This window comes from Castor canadensis, chromosome 5, assembly GCF_047511655.1.
Source record: "Castor canadensis chromosome 5, mCasCan1.hap1v2, whole genome shotgun sequence".
Classification (NCBI taxonomy): domain Eukaryota; kingdom Metazoa; phylum Chordata; class Mammalia; order Rodentia; family Castoridae; genus Castor; species Castor canadensis.
The window spans coordinates 157,687,863-157,710,691 of NC_133390.1; the positions used below are offsets into that span (position 1 = coordinate 157,687,863).

The 22,829-nt window shown below is 44.7% G+C and overlaps 1 protein-coding gene across 4 annotated transcripts in view; it reads left to right on the top strand.

The window, feature by feature from the left end:
* Window positions 1–17,489, top strand: part of Cbfa2t2 (CBFA2/RUNX1 partner transcriptional co-repressor 2) — a 113,278-nt gene extending 95,789 nt beyond the window's left edge. For 3 of the 4 annotated variants that reach the window (XM_074074563.1, XM_074074565.1, XM_074074566.1), the window contains 3 exons: window positions 4,726–4,794; window positions 7,147–7,337; window positions 12,858–17,489. In XM_074074563.1, coding sequence (XP_073930664.1) covers window positions 4,726–4,794; window positions 7,147–7,337; window positions 12,858–13,157 — 560 coding nt within the window. In that variant the 3' untranslated portion in view covers window positions 13,158–17,489. The remainder of the gene's footprint in view (window positions 1–4,725; window positions 4,795–7,146; window positions 7,338–12,857) is intronic. The other variant, XM_074074564.1, reaches the window with a different exon arrangement.
* The last annotated feature ends 5,340 nt before the right edge of the window (window positions 17,490–22,829 follow it).

Genomic DNA, 22,829 nt, shown 5'->3' on the forward strand with positions numbered 1-22,829 from the left:
CCTGGGTTCAGTTCTCAGCACTGACTAAAAAGGAAGAAAAAAAAAATGTTACTATAAAAATCACAGCTAGGCATTCTGGTGTCATCACTTTTATTCCTCATAGTAACATCATTTTGCCTACTGTTTTCCCCCATTTCCCACTGCCTTTCAAAGGTAGGAGCCTATAAGCTGGGTTGTCCTGTCTTGCTGTTTCCAAGCCTAAAGCAGCCAAGACAAGATCTTAATCCATGAAGCCAGAGTTATCCCCCAAAAATGTTCCATCACTTTCTTTCTTTCAGTTCTTTCACTGAAAATGTGCCTGATGTAAAGGGACAGCTGAATGATGGGCCATCTGTGATCACACTTTCTCCACCCACCCACTTTAAGTTCCCAAATGTTCATCAGGGAGAATGAATTTCTTATTACAGACCTAGCATGTTCTACAGAAGAGAGCTATTAGTCTCAAAAAAGACTGCAAGAAAAATTTGAGGCAAAGCCAGAATTAATATCATATGTCCAATGCTAAGTAGCTAAGGGATCCACTCTCCCATCCACCCACAGCTGTGGCTCTTGAGCCAGGCATAGCTTACCACCATTTTATGTAGGATGTCTAGTACAGCAAGAAATCAAAAATATTTACTGTGATTCCTTTGATAAAATCTTCAAAAGAAGACAGAGCTAATTCTCACATCTCCTTTACCATCTCATCCCTTTCATATATTCTCTATAACAATTTCACCAAAGTTCACCATCCAAACCACATAACTTCCCTCAGTGTCTGCCTGTGTGCAGGTGAGGTGGCCTAGCATGGAGGGCGAAACACTGCTGTGCCTGGCCACTATTCTTCCTTCACATCCCTCACTTGACAGTTCAGCCAGGGTGACCATACTTTCTGATTTACCCGCAACAGTCCTGATTTATACCTGTGTCCTATCATAATTATTACTAGTGCTTCATGGATCCTGGTATCCTTCCATCAGTCTTCTCTGGGCACTATCATCCTGTCTGATTTAAATTGTATCATGTATATGTTTATATGTGCATATATGTAAAATGCTTATTTCTCTTATGGCATGCATTCATTTTAGTGTGGAAGGGAGAGCATAATTAATATTCTAAAGAAACATGCTATTCAAAATGTAGACTAAAACTACTGTAAAACTGCAGCTAGTCAGTAATGACATAAAGGACTTGCACCAGAAGGTATTTGGCCCTGTAAGGTGTATTGGGCACCATTTGCTTCATCAAGAAAGGCTTCCTATGAAGAGTCAACTAGCTGAGCTTGGTGGTGCATGTCTGTAATACCAGCAAGAGAGAGGCTGAGGGAGAAGGATCACCAATTCAAGGCCAGGTTAAGCTATATAGTAAGACCCTGCCTCAAAATATAAAGGGCTAGGGATATAGCTCCATGGTAGTGCCCTAGCAGGTGCACACAAGCCCTGGGTTCAACTCCAACACCCAGAAGTGGAAGAAGGGGGAGGGAGAAACTGAGAAAAGAGGCAGAAATGGAAATTCACAAACAGCAGCTTTTCATGGGAAAGAAAATTTCAAAAAACACTATTAATGTCCGTGGAGCAAAAAGAAAACTAAAAGATCCATGGGCTGGAGGCATGGCTCAATGGTAAAGTGCTTGCAGCTCAAACCTTGGTGCTGCCAAAAAAAACCAAAATCCAAATAACTTATACTCCAAACCATAAGTCCACACAAGCAGAGAAGATGAAGTAATTCCAACAAATTGCCAAGAACTGAAAGGCAGATTTCTAGGATGAACCAGCCTCCCATACTGTGTTGTTTACTTAGTAGTATGATGGTGGGGGGAACCACCACTTAGCCACTTAAGGCTAAGTCATTTAGCCTTACTAAAAGTTAGAAGACCATTTGAAGGAAAGCTACTTTAGCAAAATTCCTGTACTTTTCTAAAACAGTTTAGTTTTAGATTAACAGCCCTCAATTTTTGGAAAAATGCACCTGCTGTTCACACTTTCTCCAGGTGGCTACTGGAGAATATACTTTAGTACATGAAAGTAAACCAGAAAGTAAGAGACGTGGACTTGATGACAGGCATCCAACTAAGAAAGAAACAAGAAGGGAGTTCCTGGGACAGTGAAGGAAAACCCTAAGCAATAGCAGCAAAGCAAGCCCAGAAAGTCCTAGTTCACACTGGAATTGCTCAAAAGCCTGCTGGAGAGTTCCTAAAAAAATGAAGTTTAGAAAGTACTTATAATAGGAGGAGAGTTTGAGATTGAATCAGAAATAATTACATAAGAAACAGCACTTGAATAAACTAGGCAATTTTAAGTTTTTATTAGCATATAGTAATTGTACAGAGGTGATACATTGTGACACTTATATGTATACTTCAATGTATCTTAGATTCACCCTCCATCATTCTCCCTCCTCCTCCCATTGAAAGCAAAGTAGTAAAGCCAAGAAAAACAGAAACTTGTTTAGGAAAATAGGTAAAAGAATGCCTAAGACGAGAGCCACCTGACATAGCTATGATTTGCATTTACTACAGTACTGTAAATGACTATTGATGTCACAGAATTAGGGTATATCTACTGGGAGAATGGAAGGAAGGAAGTGTAAATAGAGGAAGGTTTTGTGCCATGACCATAGCAAGTCAACAGGTAATGACTGCAAGTGAAAAGCAAGATGTAGCAGTAGAAAGTAACAGCTACATGGGAGGCAGAGGTAAGAAAACTGCAGTCCCAGGCCAGCCCCGAGCAAAAATATGAGATCCTGTCCAAAAAATGCCTAAAAGCAAAAAAAGCTTTGGAGGAAGTAGATCAAGAGGTAGAGTAGCCTGCCTAGCAAGTGGGAGGCCCTGATTTCAAACCCCAGTACTCTAGATAGATAGATAGATAGATAGATAGATAGGTAGGTAGGTAGATAGACAGACAGACAGACAGACAAAATTTAAAAAGCTCATAGGTGATATTATTCAGGTACTGACAATATTAAATTACCTTAGTTTTTATACTTTTTTATCAATAGAACCATATCCTATAAAATACTGTATCTTATAATAAAATAATAATAAACTTGAGTCACCCTCCACCCCTGGGTCCTTCCCAACTGACCACAGGGGTGCCTCTTTGGGGTTAGTGCCACTTCAATCTGAGTATTAGTTTAGTTTGTAAGTATTTTAAGAAACTTTAATGGGAACTACTTTAAATCACATACAGAGATTGGAGATTTGGCATTGTCAGAAAACAAAACCTATATTCCCTAACATCTACAGAGACCTGTGCATGATAGGACAGGTAATTGGACATGAATATACATTTATATTTTAGGAATAATTTAAAAACATATATACACTTGGATGTAATTGGGAGGAAAATCAGAACACATAGATAAGTGAAAAGAAGAAAAGTCAATGTTAATCTCACTCTTTGAAATGCTCTGATATTTGATGCACAAGTATGTGGTTGAGGGAGGAGGTTTTTTTTTGTTTTGTTTTGTGTTTTGGTGGTGCTGGTGTTTGAACTCAGCTAGACAGGCACCATACTACTTGAACTACTCCACCAGTGAGTATGTGTTTGAAAAATAAAAATTAAGTGGAGTGTGAAACGCAGTGATAGCAATTGCCTAGCATGCCCAAGACCTGGGATTGGATCCCCAGCACCATGATAAATTAGGTAGGTAGGTAGGTAGATGGATGGATGGATAGATAGATAGAATACTATTTCCCAATCTGATGTTAGCCCTTATTCAATTTTTTTTGTTTTGGTTTTGGTTTTTGTTTTGATGGACTAGGGTTTTGGTTTTGGGGTTTTTTGTTGTTGTTTGAGGGAGGGACTAGGGTTTGAACTCATGGCTTTGCACTTGCAAAGCAGGTACTGTACCACTTGAGTCATGTCTCTAGTCCATTTTGCTCTGGTTATTTTATTTTATTTTTTCTGCTACTGGGGTTTGAACTAAGGGCCTCACATTTGCTTGGCATGCCCTCTACACTTGAACCACTCCACCAGCTACAGATTAGGGTTTTGAAGTTGGGGCCTCATGCTTGCTAGGCAAGCTTTCTACCACTCGAGCCACTCCACCAGCCCTTTCTTATGTTAGATATTTTTGATATAGGGTCTCACGAACTATTTGCCCACACTGGCCTCAACCTAGATCCTCCTGATCTCTGCCTCCTGAGTAGCTAGGATTATAGGCATGTGCCACCAGTGCCTGGCTAACTATTCATACTTTTTGCACTAAATGAACATACATGTGTAAGTCTAAGTGATGAGTGAAAAGTCTTAATTTTTTAAAAAATTATGTGTTGGGACTATAGCTGTAGCTCAGTGGTGTAGGGTACTTGCCTAACTTGCATGAGGGGCCTGAGTTTGATCCCAGCTTCACAGAAACAACAACCAAAAAATTCCATCTTTTTGCTTATTTGTTTCATAAAGAAAACCCCTGATTATCTGCAGAACTCTTCTGCAGAAGAGTTTTGCAGAATAATATCTATGTCATTAGATTTTATACACGCACACACACATACATGCTTTATATCATACTTAAAACTTTTAGAGAGGAAAGATAGATTGGGTAATGGTCAGGAAGAATTTCAACTTCATCTGTATAGTTAACATCTTTATAAGAAGATACTGATGTACTGAATATGTTAGCTGAATGAGTAGTACCTATGATATATGTACCTAAATATATCACAGTCTCAAACATCTTTCCCTAAAAAAAAAAAAGAAAACCCCTGATTAAAGACAGTTTCTGAATCTTTGTTCTTTATTTCAGATTCTCAGCGGGAATTCACCAGTAGGCCAGGAACAGGATATGTACCTGTGGAGTTTTGGAAGAAAACAGGTATGTGTCTGCTCGTAGGCTTCATGTACTCCCTAGTTCGTGCAGACTGGGAACATATACTGGGGGAAAGACTGGTAACTCGCTCTTTGGTTATTTAATAACTTCCTCCTCATGAAGCTCTTCACTAGTGCTTCTCCTCCTCCTCTGGCTGATGGCTCCCTCTAGTCCCTTTTACACCCTTCTACTGGGTTACACTGAGGCATGAACTATCCAGCTCTTCCCTCCATTTTAATCAGGCAGAATTAATTTCTGCCTAATTTCCTCACTAGCATAATTCAGTGCATTCACACTGCTCTTGGCACAGATCTTAAACCCCTCTTTTCTTTCACTTTTACTATATCTTACTCAAGACTGTTCTTGGGGCTGGTGGAGTGGCTTAAGTGATAGAGCACCTGTGTAGTAAGTGTGAAGCCCCTGAGTTCAAACCCCAGTGCCACCAAAAGAAGACTGTTCTTGGCCTAGGGGTGTAACTCAAAGGTAAAGCAAAGCATTTGTTCAGCATGTGTTAGGCTCTGGGTTCAATCCTCGGCACCACGAGAAAAGTACCACCAACAGTGATTACATGCAGATTCTTCACTCATGTTTTTGAAGATTCCTGTCCAGAGCAAATGGTCCAGACTGAAACACAATTTGTAAATATAAGAATAATGTTTTTAGGTCTGAGAGTGTAGCCCAGTGGTAGACTGCTTGCCTAGCCTATGCAAGGGCCTGGATTCAGTCCCCAGCACTCACCCTTCCACCAATAAAATACACCCTTTTTTGTATATTCTGGGGACAAGGGAGAGGCAACCTGAAAAATGCCCAAATGTCAGTGATTAGTTATGTTACATAGTTTGATGCCATAATATATTTTACCTAGACAAACTATATGCAGTTGGAAATGAGGAAATGTATGTTCTATTGATAACTGGAGTAGAATTGTGGGAAGTAAAGATAATTGTAAGGTAGTGAGAATGATTACCATGTACACAATCTCCTTGAAAGTAGTGAATGATTACTCAGGAGGTACCTTGTTTAACTGTGGTTAAAGGCTCAACTTTGATGTTGGGCCAGCTTTGTCCAAGTCCTTGTTCTGCTATAGTGCTACCTGTTACTTTATTTTTCTAACTTTTTTTTTTTTATATAGTGGTACTGGGGCTTGATCTCAGGCCTTAATGTTGGTTAGGCAGGTGCTGTACCACTTACTTGAGCTACTCTGCCAGCCCGCTCACTGTTACTTCAGATGACCTTTGTAAGATAGATATCCAAACCATAATTCTTAGAGTCATCCTTAAGCTGTGAGGATCCTTTAAGTATCCTTAAGCTTAAAATGTACCTGAGAACATGGTTCTGTTGACTTAGTAAGAAGCACTCAACACCTACCTGACATCTAGTAGACACTATGAAGGTAGCTGTAGTTGGCCACAAGGGGTCTGGAGTTTTTAGCCTCTGGGTGAAGACTTTCTTAAGGCTGGAGCAATAAGATGAAAAGTTCTAGCATAGCAGCCTAAAACACTGTTTAAACTTCCTCTGAGTGTGTGCTATGTTTAAGAGCCAAGCTAGAAGAAGAAGGTTCCTTGGGCGTCTGTGTCATGTAGTCTGTGGACTCATGTGAAAAGTGGATCACATTCACATTCTCATTTGACTGAGGCCAAAACTTAAGCGATCCCAGGATCCTGGCAGTCTGCCCAAGTCTGGATATCTAGCCCATGTTTCCCTACTGTCTCATGTATCTAATTGTCCTTTGGTTGTTTGTACCTGGACACCTTGGGAGACACCTAAACCATCCTGCCTCCACTCCAACTGTTTGTGTATTACCCATTCTCATTGCATAACACTGCCTTTCTCCTCCTTTACCTTCACTTCCAGACTCTTCCTCTGGCTTTTCCCCTCTTGGATACTCTTTGTTCCTTCCTAAACTTGCAGCCTCTTCTCTCAGCTGGATCACTGCCTCAGCCTTCCAGCACTACCTTTTCTCCTTGTATAGAACCCTCCAGGGGCATTAAACTTCTTTAGAAAACAAGGCCAAATAAGGCATGCAAGGCTTTTTCTAAAGACTCATTTCTACCTATCATCTCAACCAGACCACATTTCCCTTGGAACTGTAGTCTCACACTGACAAATCAAATGGCACCAAAGTTGCTGTCAAACTCGGTTCTATACAGGAGAATAGCCCCAGCACAGTGCCTACTTTCATGTGCACACCCAGTAAACGATTGCATGAATGGACAAGTGATTTTAAGCCTAAGTGTGAATGTATGTATCATGTTCACCCTGAACACCTTGTTTTCACTTTGTCCTTTCTTAGAAATGCTATGGGGTAGGAGGGAAATGATTTCTTGGCCAGTTGATTTTACTGTCACTTTCTTCTAGAAGAAGCTGTGAATAAGGTGAAAATTCAGGCCATGTCAGAAGTACAGAAGGCTGTTGCTGAGGCAGAACAAAAAGCCTTTGAAGTGATTGCAACAGAGAGAGCACGAATGGAGCAAACCATAGCGGATGTTAAACGACAGGCTGCAGAGGATGCCTTCCTTGTCATCAATGAACAGGAAGAGTCGACCGAGGTCAGAGTTCTGCTAAGCTGTGGGCTGGGCTGCAACTGAGTGAGCAAGCACTGGGAAGTAAGACAGAGTCCAGGGCTGGGTTGTGGCTCAAGTGGTAAAGTGCTTACCTAGGGAGCATGAATGCTCCACTCTTGAACTAGGCAATTAGGATTTTTAGCTAGTGCCAGGCTCTTTTACACACCAAGATAATAAATTATTCTATTGTATTCCTATATATATTGGCTCATTATATTGGTTAAAATTTTGAAAATTTACCCTAAAGGCAGAGTTCATGTCATTGCAGAATGATGATGACCAATAACTGAGTGGGCTCATTGTGTACCTGACACCCAACTATGTATGTATGTTTCTTCTTTGGTCCTCCCAGTGACCCTAAAAGGTAGACATTGTTGATTCTGTCATTTACAGTTGAGAATACTGGCATAGGGAATTTAACTGACATAATCCCACAATTCTGAAAGCAGGAACAAGAGTAAGAAAATCAAAGTCCTATGACATTTAGTCTCTTTACAAATAAAGGATAGCTTTTTATGGGTTACGGGTGACAGATCAGTCTGACATGCCCAGTGCCGAGCCTGGCCCCAGGACTTGGTGATGCTTCCATACAATGAGGAAAAAGCATGTGTCAGACACACTGTAACAGTTCCAACAGTACTTTTGAATTTAATGAAATTTTTCTGTAGTTTTCATTTTAGTCATTTTTCAGGCTTGAAACTTAAGCTTGCTTCTCTAACTAGGGAGTTCCCATCTGCTAGTTGGGAGACCACCTGTCTCTGGAACATTGTCTTGAAATTAAAAGTTCTTTTTTTATTTTGTTCTTTGCAGTGCTGGGGATCAAACTCAGAGCCTCCTACATACTATGCAAGTGTTCTAACACTGAGCTACACCTCCAACCCTGTGTTGTTTTTTAAATAAACAATTTTATTTTCACATACTTGAATGATCCACTTGAGTATGGTGATGCCAAGCATGGCAGTATGAAAACAAAAATGCCCGTACATCATGTGGCCATCATAGAGGATGTGGTAAAATGCCTTCTTGTGGCAATCCAAAAGACGCTATGAGTGTGACACATAGTTCCCTTTAAGCTTCCCCTATTCTTTATTCCTTCCTACTTTTTCTGTAGAATTGTTCTGTTTTGTTTTGTTTGAGATAGGATCTTGCTGTGTACTCATGCCAGCCTTGAACTCCCGATCCTCCTGCCTCAGCCTCCTAAGCGCTAGGATTACAGGCATGCCCCTCTACGCCCAGTTTGTTGAATTGTTTTTGTTTTTTGTGGTGCTGGAGATCAAACTCAGGGCCTGTGCATACTTGGTAAGCACTCTACCACTGAACCACATCCCTAGCCCTAATCTATGTTTGTCTTTAACAACATCTGTCTCTAAAGAAGGAATGTGGCTTTCAGCTAAGAGCATGAGTTCTTTTTTTTTTTTTTGGCTGAGACATTTATTTCAATATCAAAGGGCAGATCAATTCATTCTGACTCCTCAGAATTTCAACAGAGTGATTTATGGACAGTTCCTGACCTGGAATCACAAGGGGCTGCTGTGGACACAGGAGGCCGAGCCCAATTCTCACTTTGCTTCTTTAGCCTTTAGAAATGAAAAAAGAATCAGATTTAAAAACATTAAAAAGCTGATCTTGTCGGCAAAAGGCAGACGCAGGCTCTTTCCCAACCAGAGCATGAGTTCTGAATCTAGACTGCATGGATTCAAATCCCAGCAGTCCATTTATTAGATTGACTTTTAAAAGAAATGTAATTTTGTGGGTTTTTTGTTTATTGGTTGGTTTTTGTTTTGTTTTGTTGGTGGTACTGGGGTTTGAACTCAGGGCCTTGTACCTACTAGGCAAGCATTCCACCACTTGAGCCATGTCAACAGCCTAAGGAACTATGATTTTAAACCATGCACAAAGTGTCCTATAGGTGAGGTACACACCAGCATCTTTCTCAGCAAACTTGCTTTCCAAAACCAGAGAAATGTAGGGCCTAAACTTTTGGAGTTGCTTGAACCAGATGGGCTAATTCTCTTCCATTTCATCCAGAAAATTCTCCTGAACATTTAGCAGGTATCCCTTCAGTTTCTTTTTCTGTTTGGAGGTAAAGGGGCTTGAACTCAGGGTCTCAAACTTGTTAGGCAGGTATTCTACCACATGAGCCACTCCACCAGCCCTTCGGTTTCTTCTTTATCTTATGAGTGCAGGAGAAGGAGCCTAGAGATGAGGAAACCTGCATTCTAGTCCCTCTTTCTACTTACACTGGCAGTCCACCCTTAAGGAGTTATCTTCATTTTTAGTATAGTAGATGTAGCAGCCCCTGTGCTACTGGCCTGATAGGTTTTGGGGGCGGGGAGGGGCTTCTCCCCACCCCGATATTGGGGCTTAAACTTGGGGCCTGACACTTACTAGGTAGGTGCTCTACCACTTCATCCCCTCTGCTAGTCCTTTTTTGTGTTGGGTATTTTCAAGATATGGTCTCAAGAACTGTTTGCCCAGACTGGCTTCGAATAGTGATCCTCCTGATCTCTGCCTCCTGAGTAGCTAGGATTATAGGCGTGAGCCACCAGTGCCTGGCTTGGCCTGGTAGTTTTTAGGAACATAAAATAAGATAAAAGATAAAATGATGTGAACTTGGTTGTGGCATTAGTATGTAAGTTATGGCAGCTTCTGCTCAAGCAGTACAGCCCTGTACCCAAGCTGCTCCCCTGTAGTTCCCAGGGGAGGAGGGAGAAGGGAGAGTCCCTTTACCTCTGCCACGGGGCATCCTCTGTCTTCAGCTTGGATTTCCTGGCAAACATAATCAGCTACAATGATAATGAAATGGGGAGTCCTTTCTCTTGTGAGCCAGGATTACATTAAAGTCAGAGAATTATGAAATAGGGCCCAGGGATTTTTTTTTTTTTTTTCTTTTTTTCACGGTATTGGGCTTTGAACTCAGGCAATTGCTTTATCACTTGAGCCACTCCTCCAACCCAGACCCAGGGATTTTGACAAGGCCGCATAGTTTGGTGCAGGCCACACTTGGAATAATACTAATATAGCTGGTGGTCTCTGCTTAAAAAAGGAAATTCTAGCAGGTCATTTCTGACTTCCAGGACCAGTGACTCAGGCTTATATTTACCACTGAGGCCAAGTCTATTGCTCCATCTTTGAGGAATGCTGATCTGAAGAGTAAACCTTTTGCAACAGTAAACCTTTTGTATCTTTTTGTTTTGTTTCAGTTTGTTTTTGAGACTTATCTCATCATGCTGCTCACGCTGGTCTTGAACTCCTGGGCTCAAGTGCTCCTCCTGCCTCAGCCTCTCAAGTAGCTGGGGAGAGAGGCGCCCACCACTGCCCTTTTTACCCCTGTTAACTGTGACACTAGCCACACATTACTTGCATTTCTATGAGCCTGCCTCTGTGGGAGGCTGTTTTTTTTTTTTGCCATATTTCATAAATCATGAAGGAAGCTGTTCTAAAGATAACGGCAGCCAAGGTGAAAGTGTAAGTGGCTTTAGTACTCTGCCCCAGTTCTAGAAATGTCCTTGCATACTGACCCAGAGTGAAAGGCTCACCGTTCTACTGGTAGCAGCCTGTGTTGGCAACTTCTGGGTTCTTCCCCACACACTGTACCATTCTCAGGTTTGTTCTGATTTGGCCCATCAGACTCTACAGCATGAAGTTCTCTAGAAGGCAGTCAGCTTAAGGATCTGTAAATGTAAGAGTTACATGTAAGAATTCTGTCCATTCCCTATTTTGGTCTTCTGGTTTTGGTATTGGCATCTTTTGACTGTCCCTAGATAGTATCTTCTGTGAAGCCTGTGTAAGAAGGGAATCTGCAGTTTTTTCTAATTTTTGAAACCACATGTACACATGGAGTATCTTGGCAATCAGGAGGTCTGGGTTCTAGACTTTGCATAGCCTCTTGATCACGTATCACCTTAAATGTCTGGGCCTTGGTTTTACCTTCCTTATGATGCAAGAGGTGAGCTATCAGACTCCAAAGTCCTCTTTAGCCCCTTTGCCTATTGTTCTATCCGCATCCTGATTTCGTGGGGGAGGGTTTTTTCCCCCCTTGAGTAGTGCCACAGCCAGGCCTGGAGATTGGCTTCTGCCATTTTAGCCATTATTGGGGGTAAAAAGATTGGCTGTTGCATCCTTCCTGGTTGCTTCACCAGGCCAGTGTCATAAAGCTTTTTTCTTAGCAGTGGGCCTTGGAGCCCTTGTATAGAACACCCATGCGTTGCTGGTGGAATCCTTACAGGATTGTGCTGATTGCACTGTGGCCACATTTAATCTGATGGATTCTTTCTTCCTAGCCACCAGGGGGCGGTGTAGGGGGGGGTGTCAAGTTGTCTGTTCAGTAACTTTCTATTGTTGCTTTCATGGCTGCTACTTCCAGCTCTCATCAAGTATTTGTGAGCTCTTACGTTCTGTTGTAGGATTACTGCATTCTCAACTGGTAGTTTCTGCTGAGTCCTAGACATCCCTGCTCTCTCTAAGAAAGCTCAAGAGGTAGTAAGAAAACTCTGAAGTCTACTTCAGGGCTGAGTGCTGAGTGGCCCTGAGAACACACCCAGTTTCCCCAATTCCCAGCCCATCTGTGAGGAGACAGGTCAGGGAAGACAAAACAAGCACAGAGAGAGGACAAAGGCGGGAGTAACACAGCCACCTCCCTGCTCTTCACCTGTCCTGGTTCCCTAACAGGAGACTTTTTATTTTTGCATTTTGGTTTTGGTTTTTTGTTTGTTTTTCAGTGGGACTGGGGTTTGAACTCAGGACTTTATGCTTCTGACAGGTGACTTTGTAGAAGAGATCCATTTTGCTTAAACTCCTTTAAAAGTCTTTGTTAACCAGGGTACCAGTGGCTCACCCCTGTAATCCTAGCTACTCAGGAGACAGAGATCAGTAAGACTGCGGTTCGAAGCCAGCCCGGGCAAACAGTGCATGAGACCCTATCTCAAAAAAAAACCATCACAAAAAAAAAAAAAAAAAAAAAAAGGGCTGATGGAGTGAGTGGCTCAAGGTGTAGGCCTTCAGTTCAAGCCCCAGTACCACAAAAAATAAATAAAAAGTCTTTGTTAAAAGATAAATATTATTAGTAAAAGGAACAAAGATTATTTCTCCATTGGAAGAAGTGAGAGAAAATTTGAGCACATCTGTGGATATTTGGTCTTAGAAAGAAAGCTTAGCAGGGGACCCTGGGAAGGAGTTTTGTTTGGTCTCTGAGGATGAAAATAAGTGTCAAAAGATAAGCCTGTGTCTTAAGCAGTAGAGGGAGACCACCCCTGGCTAGGCTGGGCAGGAAAATGTATCTTATGCACCCTTGTTTCCTGTCCCCATCACTCATGAGTAGTGTCCTGCTTTGCAGATGAAGGACATTCAGAAAGGGGGTATGTATTTCTCAAGGTTAAGCAGGTAGCAAGAGAGGCAGGAGCTAAGTGGCTCCACTGCCACTGTTCTGTGCAGGTGACAAATGACAGATGACATCCCTACCCCTCAAGATCCCAGCAACCACTAACTGATGCCTGTGTCTTACAGAACTGTTGGAACTGTGGCCGCAAGGCCAGCGAGACATGCAGTGGCTGCAATATTGCACGATACTGCGGTTCTTTCTGCCAGCACAAGGACTGGGAGCGGCACCACCGCCTCTGTGGCCAGACCCTGCATGGCCAGAGTCCCCACAGCCAGAGCCGGCCACTGCTTCCTGGAGGGAGGAGCTCCTCAGCCAGGTCGGCTGACTGCAGTGTGCCCAGTCCAGCCTTGGACAAGACCTCAGCCACCACCTCGCGTTCCTCAACACCTGCCTCTGTGACAGCCATTGATGCCAATGGACTCTGAGCCCCAGACCGCCCCCATCCTGTTGGCTACTCTGAGCAGCAGAACCCTTGAAACAGGGATTTGGCTATTGGAACAAGTAGCTGTTGGATCATCAGCAAGAAATGAAGTGACAGCAGGCAGCAACCAAGCAGTGCCCCCCAGCCTTCTTGGAACTTGCCGAGTACCCATGGAAGAACTAATGTGCCATTCTCTGCACATCGGCAGTGACCAGAGCGCCTCCTCCATGGCTTTCCTTGTGTGTTCCTTTCCCAGTTGAAGCTGGCTTAGCCAGCCCCGTCTCAGTGCAGACCACCAGCTTCCCCCATCTCCTTGCATCAGCAGACTGCGAATGTGCCCACCAGGTTGGCAGCTACTCACCCACACACTATCTCCTACTCCATCTACAGTCTTCACAGGGCAGAGGGCTGAAGACTGGCAACAGACTGAGACCCCTCCTCCCTCCACCTCTGAACAGTTACTCAAACCTCATGTCCACCCTCAGCAGGTGACACTGATTGACTTCACAGGGACTTGGGTAGACAAAAAGCAGTACTCAGGACTCCCTCCTCAGCCCTCCTGTTCAGACTTGTTAAGATGCTCAGAAATAACAGGATAGAAGTCACCTCTTCACTAGAGCACCCATAACAATAAAAAGGAAATCAATAAATCTTTCCAGACATCACAGATTATTTTGGACAAGAGTTTCCAACCCAGCTGGCTCCTTTAGTTTGGAACCCTTTTTTTTTTCTCTCATGTGATTTTGCTTGTGCAGAAAATAGTTTCCAACGCTTGGATTGGGCTGAGAGAAAATGAGACTCCATTGTGTTGGTCTTTTCTCTCTGAGCATGTTGGACAGACTAGTATCAAATTACTGAGTGGATTATCTCTTGAAATGCAGAACCTTCTGCCACTTCTCAACTATTTGCACAGTCGTTTTGTTTTATATCCTTTTATTTCTCAGACCACGCATGCCCAGATTGCTGTGGGTATCATCTGACATGAACTCTGTCACAGTAGAATGTTAGTAGAACCTCCTGCCCATCTTGTCTGAGCAGCTCTTCTGGACCTGAAGGAATTCTTCACACTTCTGGTTCATAGCATCATACCTGCTACATGAGTTCATTATCAGGTGCACAATCTCAGTCCCCCTTCTCGTGTCATCTGTTTCATGCCTTTGCTCTGAGCTCAGAAAGGTTTTGTGAAGTGTGGAAACCATTTGGGAAAGTCTGACCAATTTTTCTTCCTGTCTACAGGGAATTTTCCCTGCTTATCTAGCTTTCCAAACAAGGATATCACCCTGTACCCGTTTCAGAGTACTAAGCACTGCACATACCTTCTATGCTGCCATCAGGTTATGTTGGGAGCCCAAGGCCCTGTTACTCCCATTGGCCACCTCTGAACCTCCAGCAGCTTACTGCCTCATGGGACCAGTTGGGGTGAGTTGGTTGGCCTTGCTCCTGCTGGCTGTTTTAAAGCCATGGTCAGCTTACCACCTGTGTACACTAACTGAGTCTGATGTAAAGGCCCTTGGCCTCGTGAAGGAAAGGGATATCTATGCATGGCATTGTCGTTGCGTACAGTTTAGCTTACTTTAAGAACTTCAGGTCCCTACTTTACCTCAACCAAGAATTTCTAGTCTTCAAAGCTTGGTACAAGGTAACTTAAAAACACCTAGATTCCCATCATATAAAGTAAGGTAAACCCAGAGAAAGCACTGGTAATCATGTTATTTCAACATGGAGCACAGAAAACCCACTGCCTAGTACAGTCTGGCCTGGCCCCACCCCATCAGCCTCCTGTCATCTACTACCCAGGTTGTAGTCAATCCTCAGGCAGCACTGGCCCATATTTCTCTAAGATGTGGCCTATAAATCTGTTATCTCAAGAGTGTCTCGTGTATACACTGGCTCTTTTCCTTGGCTTACTGTTTCTTCATTGATAGGTTGGATACACGGATAAACACTTAAGCAGGTTTTTCAAATATTCACTGGCCACATGAGTAGCCAGGGTAACTGCCATTTTCTACTGGTTGGAATAAAAAGTCAAAACTGCCAGGCGTGGAAATGACTGCCTGGAATCCCAGCACACTGGAAGCTGAGACAGCAGAATCATGAGTTTGAGCCCACAATGGGCTACATAGCAAGACCCTGTCTTAAGAAAAAACAAACAAACAAACAAAAACCTTATCAGGACTCAAGGACAATTTCTACAGCAAAAGTCTTAGGTGCAGGTTCTGGCCTGCTAAACTACTTGGCTCCTGTGATCCACAGAGGTTCATCTGCAAACCTGGGTAGAACTATCCATCATAATTCACTTCAGTTCCCAGACAGTGAAAGCACTGTCTTGATTCTGGTCATTGTCACACATAAAGCATCTGCTAGAAATTCCTGTTCTCATTTAAGGAGTCCTTTTTCCACCACCTTTCTGAAATTCCGAAGGAGGAACAGCACCTAGAGTGAGGTGGGCGCCTGGGGGCGGGGATGGCAGGAGCAAGTCCAGCCTCCTTAGTCTCCATTCTCTGCTCAAACCACCCCAATGTTTGGAGGTAGACAGGGAGGCTCCCCACTCTAGGATTAGAGAGAAGTACCCATAGGGTCAGGGTGATCAGAGGCCTGGCCTCAAAAGTTCAAGTGGGGCTGGGTGGTGGTACGCAGTATAGTGGGTCATTCACAAGCTCTTTGACGTTACCTTAGAAACCAAGCAGACAGCATTTCTAGAGAGTGAGCCAGTGCTCAGCATCACCTGCTGAGGGACACCAATGAGTGATGGGACTTCAGTCCTTTGAGGATTAATTACAGGGACTAGAGGCCACAAAGACGGCAATAGTGGGAGCCATCTTTAAATTCCCTTCAGTTGTCCTCTGGATCCCCACTCCCCTCCACCCTTCTGCTTCATCCAGTGCTGAAAAAGACTCGGTATGAAGTTGTTTAACTACACCTGCTCAGGAATTGGCAGTCTACTCTGTAAGATGTGTGTCTTCTCTCACAGTGTTCTGCATCTTAGCAGATTTGCTCACAGTTAGGTAGGGTGAGGGTACAGATTGCGTGGCTCTTTCCTGAGGTGTAGCCGAGTTTTGTGTCTGCCTTGGATCTACAAGTGCAAACAGCACAGCAGCCCTTCATAGCCCTGCACCTAGTATGGCAGTTGCTCTTTGCCATGTGGACTCCTTTGCCCATCAGGGCCTGTTGGTCCACCAGGAGCTCATCACTGCTTGGTTTCAACTTGAGCAGAAAATGCTTTATATAGCCCTATCACATACTCACAGAGGGTGTAGACATTCTGGAAGATACTTCAGCAAATGTTTAAGGGTTCAGCAATACTATTGGAACCATAGTGGATGCTCCAGAGAGAAAGCATAAAAAACGACCAGATGGCCGTTTGTCCTGGAAACTATAGAAGAAATTATGGGTTGAATAAATCACTACAAATAGGACACATCTTGGAGGCTTTCTTCAAAACTGGACTAGAACCAAGGTTTCCAGGCTCCTAGGTCAGATCAAGCCAGCTTCTTCGCTCTTTTTTAGCTATTTACAGAGAACTGGGTGGTGGCATGTTTGAACCAAATGTGAGAAAGCTAGAAGAACCTGGACTGTTCCAGCATGGGCCAGATGGCCAGCTGTCAAAGAAGAGCCCTGCCCCAGCTGGGTAGGGAGTTGGACAGCTGCTCAGCAGAGCCCTCTGACTCATAAAACCAAAACCCTTGACTATCTGCCTCTGTCCCATGCGTTGACATGCGCACTTCCAAAGATGCTGGAGCAGGTCAATGGGTCCCATCCTGAACCAGAGAGAGTTGAGGGGCCTGAAGGTGGGCCTTGCATTCCTCACCTCCCACTCCACAGCCTAGAAGGTGGCACTTCCCACACAGACCCTGTCTGGTCAGGCCTCCAACTGCCCAGTGTATACTCCCATTGATGCTTATACCAAATAGGGCATGTTTGGCTAGTGTCTGTCAGGGACAGCCCATCCCTGCCGACAAGGGACAGTTGGCAGAGAAGCAGCAGTAAGCATTGGGTGAATGCTTGTAAGGCCTGTTGGGCCACGAGGCCTTCATTCCAAGTTCCTGATGAGGCTACAAAGGCTGTGTCCATAAAAGAAAGCCAATAATGTAAATAAATAGAAAACTAAGTCTCCAGGTGTGGTTTTCAATGGGGCTGATGAATGTGAAGCCGCCTACGGGTGCATCAGTCTGGGTTCTCTGTGCTTTGTCATCTTACTCTTGTAGGAACTTTTGTTACTTAACTGTGCATAACTTATTTAATGTACTGTATAAATGAACCAAAACTGTTAAATATGTATTTAGTTTGTTCTACTTAAAGTAGTCAATAAAAAAGTTATATTCCTTTTCTGACTCAAGCTAGAGTGGGCCTGGGAAGGCCATGTGTTAACTGCGGTGGTATAAACATCATAGTGACCTGCCACCAGGCTTCTGTGTCCCTACCCCATAGTTCCCAAATCTTTGGGGGCAGGGGGGAGAGGGCTCTAACCATTCTTGAAATAGTCTAAAGAGCATGGTGGGAGGGTTGGAGGCTGCCTTGGAGCCTCATTGGGTCTACTGCTTATGCTGTCCAGAGAGGTTGCAGTCAAGTGCAATGAAAAACGGACACTCCTGGCTCCTGTTCTCTTCACCATTAAGTGATCTTTTAGTACAGAAAGCTCAACTGCAGAAAGTTTAAAAATATAGGGGACTAGTATTTTTTTCTATTAAGTCATGTATTTCTTTATAAAATTTTAACACTAATATTAACATCTCTGCACTTTTGAATATTCATTTATGTCCTTTTTGCACCAATGTTAAATCATAAGTAATTTCACATTTATTTGCTTAATGGTTGCATAATTTAATCGAGGCCATAGTTTTCTTAACTCAGCCTCCTTTTGGGCAGCTGGACTGCTTTCAGGTCTTCCAGCATGACTTACAAAGTCATCATCTTCCTTCATGTGCCTCATTTCCCTAGGACAGGTTTCCCAGGTGGGATTTCTGGTACTGCACACCTTCCTTGTATTCTGGAAACACATTTATGCTACTTTCCCTGGAAGTCCACCAGCCTACAGTACCTTTAACATGGTGGCACTTTGCATTGCCACGGCTCTGAGGTTGGTATGGCCATGCCTGAGCACACCTGTGTGTGAAGTCGGGCATCAGTCACCTACTAGCCTGGGAGCTGAGCCCTGGTCCCAGCCTCACTCCCGTCACCTGAATACCCATCTCTAGCTTCTGTAGACCCACTTTTGCCCGGCACCATGCCCGTTGAGCCTGTTGGCACCATCAACTTCCCAATCCCCCACAATGCAAACTGGAGTATTGCTTACTAGATCTGGGGTAGTGGGAAGGGCTTACCTTATCCCCTGGGGGCAAGATGGGGACTTAGTCCTATGTTGTTTGATGCAGGTGGTGCCAACTACCCACCTTTCTCAGTCCACTGCAGTTCACTACCTAGAGCAACGCCTGGGTCCCAGCCATGTGGCTGTCAGCCTAGTACAAGCGCTCCTTGTTGGTGTACAGGGTATTTTCCATAGAAAGGACGGGCTGAAAGTTTTTTCATTACCTCAAAACCCCCAGGGCCTCACACTTGCTAGGTAGATGCTCTACCACTTGAGCTACTCTGATGGTCCTTTTTTGTGTTGGATATTTTCAAGGTAGGGTCTTGTAGCCTTGCACTAGTGGCTCACACCTGTAATGTAATCCTAGCTACTCAAGCAGAGAGCAGGGGGGAGAAATGAACCAAGCCTTGTATGCACATATGAATAATAAAAGAAAAAGAAAACAAAAAAAAAAAAAAACCCTGATTTCAAAGGACTCACAAAAAAAAAAAAAGATCAGGAGGATTGTGATTCAAAGCCAGATAGTTCTCAAGACCGCATCTCAAAAAAACCCCATCACAAAGGGCTGCTGGAGTGGCTTACGGTGTAGGACCTGAATTCAAACTCCAGTACCACAAGAAAAAAGAAAGAAAAGGGTCTTGTGACCAGACTGGCTTCAAACCCTGATCCCCCTGATCTATGCCTCCCAAGCAGCTAGGATTATAGGTGTGAGCCATAGGCACCTGACCTAAATTACACTTTTTTTTTTTTAAACTATACTGAGATCCCAAGTGAGAAAATACAGGAAATCCCCAAGGCCAGAACAACATTAAAAGGCTTAAGCCTGGAAATAGTCCTGTGCTCCTTTCGGGGAAGAAAACTCCAAGAACTTGGAGTTTGAGATGACCTGCCAGGAGGGAGGGGGCAGGAGACAGGCTCTGGGTCTTTGCTCCTCCTGGAAGCCAGGTAACTCATGGCCAAAGCCCTGTGGAAAGGCAGCAAGAACCTCCCTGTCTGTAATATGGACTAGAAACTCTGTCCCTGCTTGAGGGACAGTACAAGTAGAACCTCCCCAGAGACTACTCAGCTCTGCTCTCTCCTGGACTTGGGAGTTCAGGTTTGCACTAACTACAGAGGTCAAAGACCTCCTGGACTGAGAAATTAAGATAATTCTAGGCTTGTATCTATCTCCTGTTGCTCAGCTAAAGCAAAAGGGCAGAAGTATTCTTAAGACTCTTCAGCAGTCTCACCATAATACATCTCAGTATGGTATAATCAGTCCAGAAAACCCACTAAGCACCTGGGAAATGTGTCATCCTGAGGAAGTCAGCAGAAATGACAATTTAAGACCCCAGGCTTCAGAGTTACCAGATGGAGAAAACAAAAACCATATAAACTGGGTGCCAGTTGTTCATGCCTGTAATCCTAGCCACTTGGGGGGCTGAGATGGAGAGGATCATGTTCAAGGTCAACCAGGCAAATAGAGCTCAAGACCCCATCTCCAAAGTAACCAGAGAAAAATGGACTGGAAGCATGACTCAAGCAGTAGAGGGCCTACTTTACAGGCAGGAAACCCTGAGTTCAAACCCCAGTCTCAACAACAACAAAGAAGTTCTAAAGGAGGCACTAAATAGATAAAGAAAAAACAAAAACCCAAAAGTGAGAGAGTCTGAAGATGATTAGGTGGGCATGTTCCGGGAATTACAATCACTGAAACACTCAGTACATCATTAAGCAGCAGGTTAGGTGAGTCTGAAGAGATGAGTGGCACATTGCCATGTCAGAGGCAAAGACTAGGAAAGAGTGGTCTTTCTGGAATGTAAGTTGGGAGGGGAGAGCACTTGCCTATTTTACCAAGGATGGAATAAAGCTGAACAATGGGTTTCTCAACAATGAGGGAAATAATTAGGTTAAGCTAGCTCAGGATGAGCAAACAGATCCAAGTGGTGAATTTGCCGTTCTGTCCTCAGCTGCTTCCTGTCCTATGCTCGCTTCACTGCTTGGTGGTGTGCGCTCTCTGGTGGACAGATCTGTGCCTGATGCCTCTGCCGCCTCAAGTTCCTACCCAGGGCGACACTGACTACTTTTGCCTTTCTCTGTACACCAGTCTTTTCTGGGGCTCCCTCTGCTCCATGAGTTCAGCCAACATTATCTGGGTACCTCCAAGAGAATTCCAGAAAAGATTAGGATTCAGCCTTCCTACCCGCACCCTCCTCACACTGGGCTCCATCTGCCATTCTGCAGACCCTAGGGCTTGGCCTTGCTTCTTTTATCTTCACCTTCCCCTGCCTCCTCCAGCCTGGGCTGGTTTCTGCTACCTAAGGATGCGTTTTTTTCACTTGACAGCAAGTGGCTGTTGGTGCCAGGGAGGTCCTGCTGTGTGGCCAGAGCAAAGCACTTATTCTCTGAGTTTCTGTCTTCCAGGCTAGCAATGCCTACCCCTGAGTTGATGCAAGGGCAAAAATGTGATCATACGGGTTTCTCTCCTAGCACAAGGGCCTGCACCTGGAGGGTGTAAATGACTGCCCTCATTCTGTTTCTTCCCAGTCTGTGATTCCTTGAAGCCCTGTCTTTCTCCCGCACCCTGCATGGAGTTGGTTTGCCTTGCTTAGGTAGTGTCTGTCTGGAGAATGACTTCGTGGAGGCCCATGTTCTCAGTGCCCTCAGGCTGCACCAGAGGCATCTCGTGCAGGTCTCAGAACTGTAGTTAGTGGCCACCAGCTAGACTTCTGCTGTGTCTCCAGGACCTGGCCTGGCCTTGGGCCAAACCCTGGGACAGGTTGGATGTGTGCAGGTGAATTACCTGTGCAAAGAGTAGGTGAAAGGGTAGGATGGCAGCTGGCCAAAGAACTCAGAGCACTCTGGTTTCTGGACTCTGCCTGCCCTTAGCCTGGTACTGACACCAGCACAGGACACTTCATTCTCCCCACACCTGCCACAAAGCAGATGGCAAGCAGCTTGCAAAAGGAACTGAAGAGCCACCAAGAGTAAGGCATTGAGAGCAAGGGTTGGGGAGGTGAGCCAGAGCTCATGGCTTTGATCTGCTGCTGAAACATAAAGACAGCAGTGTTTCTGTAGTGGAAGTCAGTGAGCAAGGCCAAGGATAGGTGACCAGGGTGGCAGATGGCCCAGCTCAGCCCAAGTGTGATTGAGGGAGAGAGGACTGCACAAATTGGAAGTAGGGACTGATTGCTGAAGCTTTGAATGCCAGGACAAGAAATCACACTTGATTTCAAGTGGAAGCCATTGATGGGTGCTGGCTGGAGAGATGGGGTCACCATGGCAATTTTTGAGAGCTCTTTCAGGTACTGCATGGTCTGTCCTGGGAGCTTCCATGCTCCTGCAGGCTTCCTGAGCTGTGTGTGCAAGGTATAGCAGGGACTGCAAGACAGAGAAGGTGGGCTTGTGAGAGCAGGCACATTGTAAAGACTCCGTGTGTCCCCACTTCCCATCTCAGCTCACAAGTGAGTCCTGTGTCTGTGACTCCAGTATCCTGTGTTCGTCCAGCCCCACCCTCCACAGAGCTCCTATCTGCCCCCTAGGGACAGGCCACCTCTACTCACTCCCTCCACACCTATGAGGGTCCCTTCTGCACCCATCTGCAGCATTCTTCCTGCCCACCACTCTTTTTTTTTGGCAGTGCTGGGGAGGGAATTCAGGGCCTGTGGATGCTAGTGAAGTACTCTACTGCTGAGCTACATCTCAGTCTACATCTCAGTCCCCACTACTACTCCTACCTGCTGAGAACCCCCTGCTTAAATTTGCCAGGCTCAAACCAAATCACTGTCTCAAAGAGAGCCTCCCACGCCTGCAAGACAGATGTGTCCTCCACCTGCAGTGTCCTCCCAGCAGTTCTGAGCCTTCAGCAAGGAAGGGAGGTCACAACCATCTTGTAAAGTAAGAGCCCAGAATGCTACCAGATGAGGTGCCTGGGGAGCAAAATCAAGCGGGCACTGCTTCAGAGGGGGCAACTGAAGCTTCAGCCTCTTGGTTTCAAGATGACAACAGGCCAGGCATGGTGGCCCAGGTAGTTGGGAGGTAGAGATCAGAAGGATCATGGTCTGAGGCCAGCCTAGGCAAAAAGTTAGTGAGACCCTATCTCAACAAACAAGCTGGTCTGGGTGCCTGTGACTCATGTCTGTAATCCTAGCTACTCAGGAGGTAGAGGTCAGGAGGATCGTGGTTCAAAGCTAGCCCAGGCAAATAGTTTGTGAGACCCTAGTTCAAAAAACCTATCACAAAAAAAAAAGGCTGGTGGAGTGGCTCAAGGTGTAGGCCCTGAGTTCAAACTCCAGTACAAAAAAGCTGGGTGTGGGTTCATGCCTGTGATCCCAGCACTCGAGGCTGAGGCAGGAGGATCGTGTATTTGAAGCCAGTTGAGCTACATAGTGA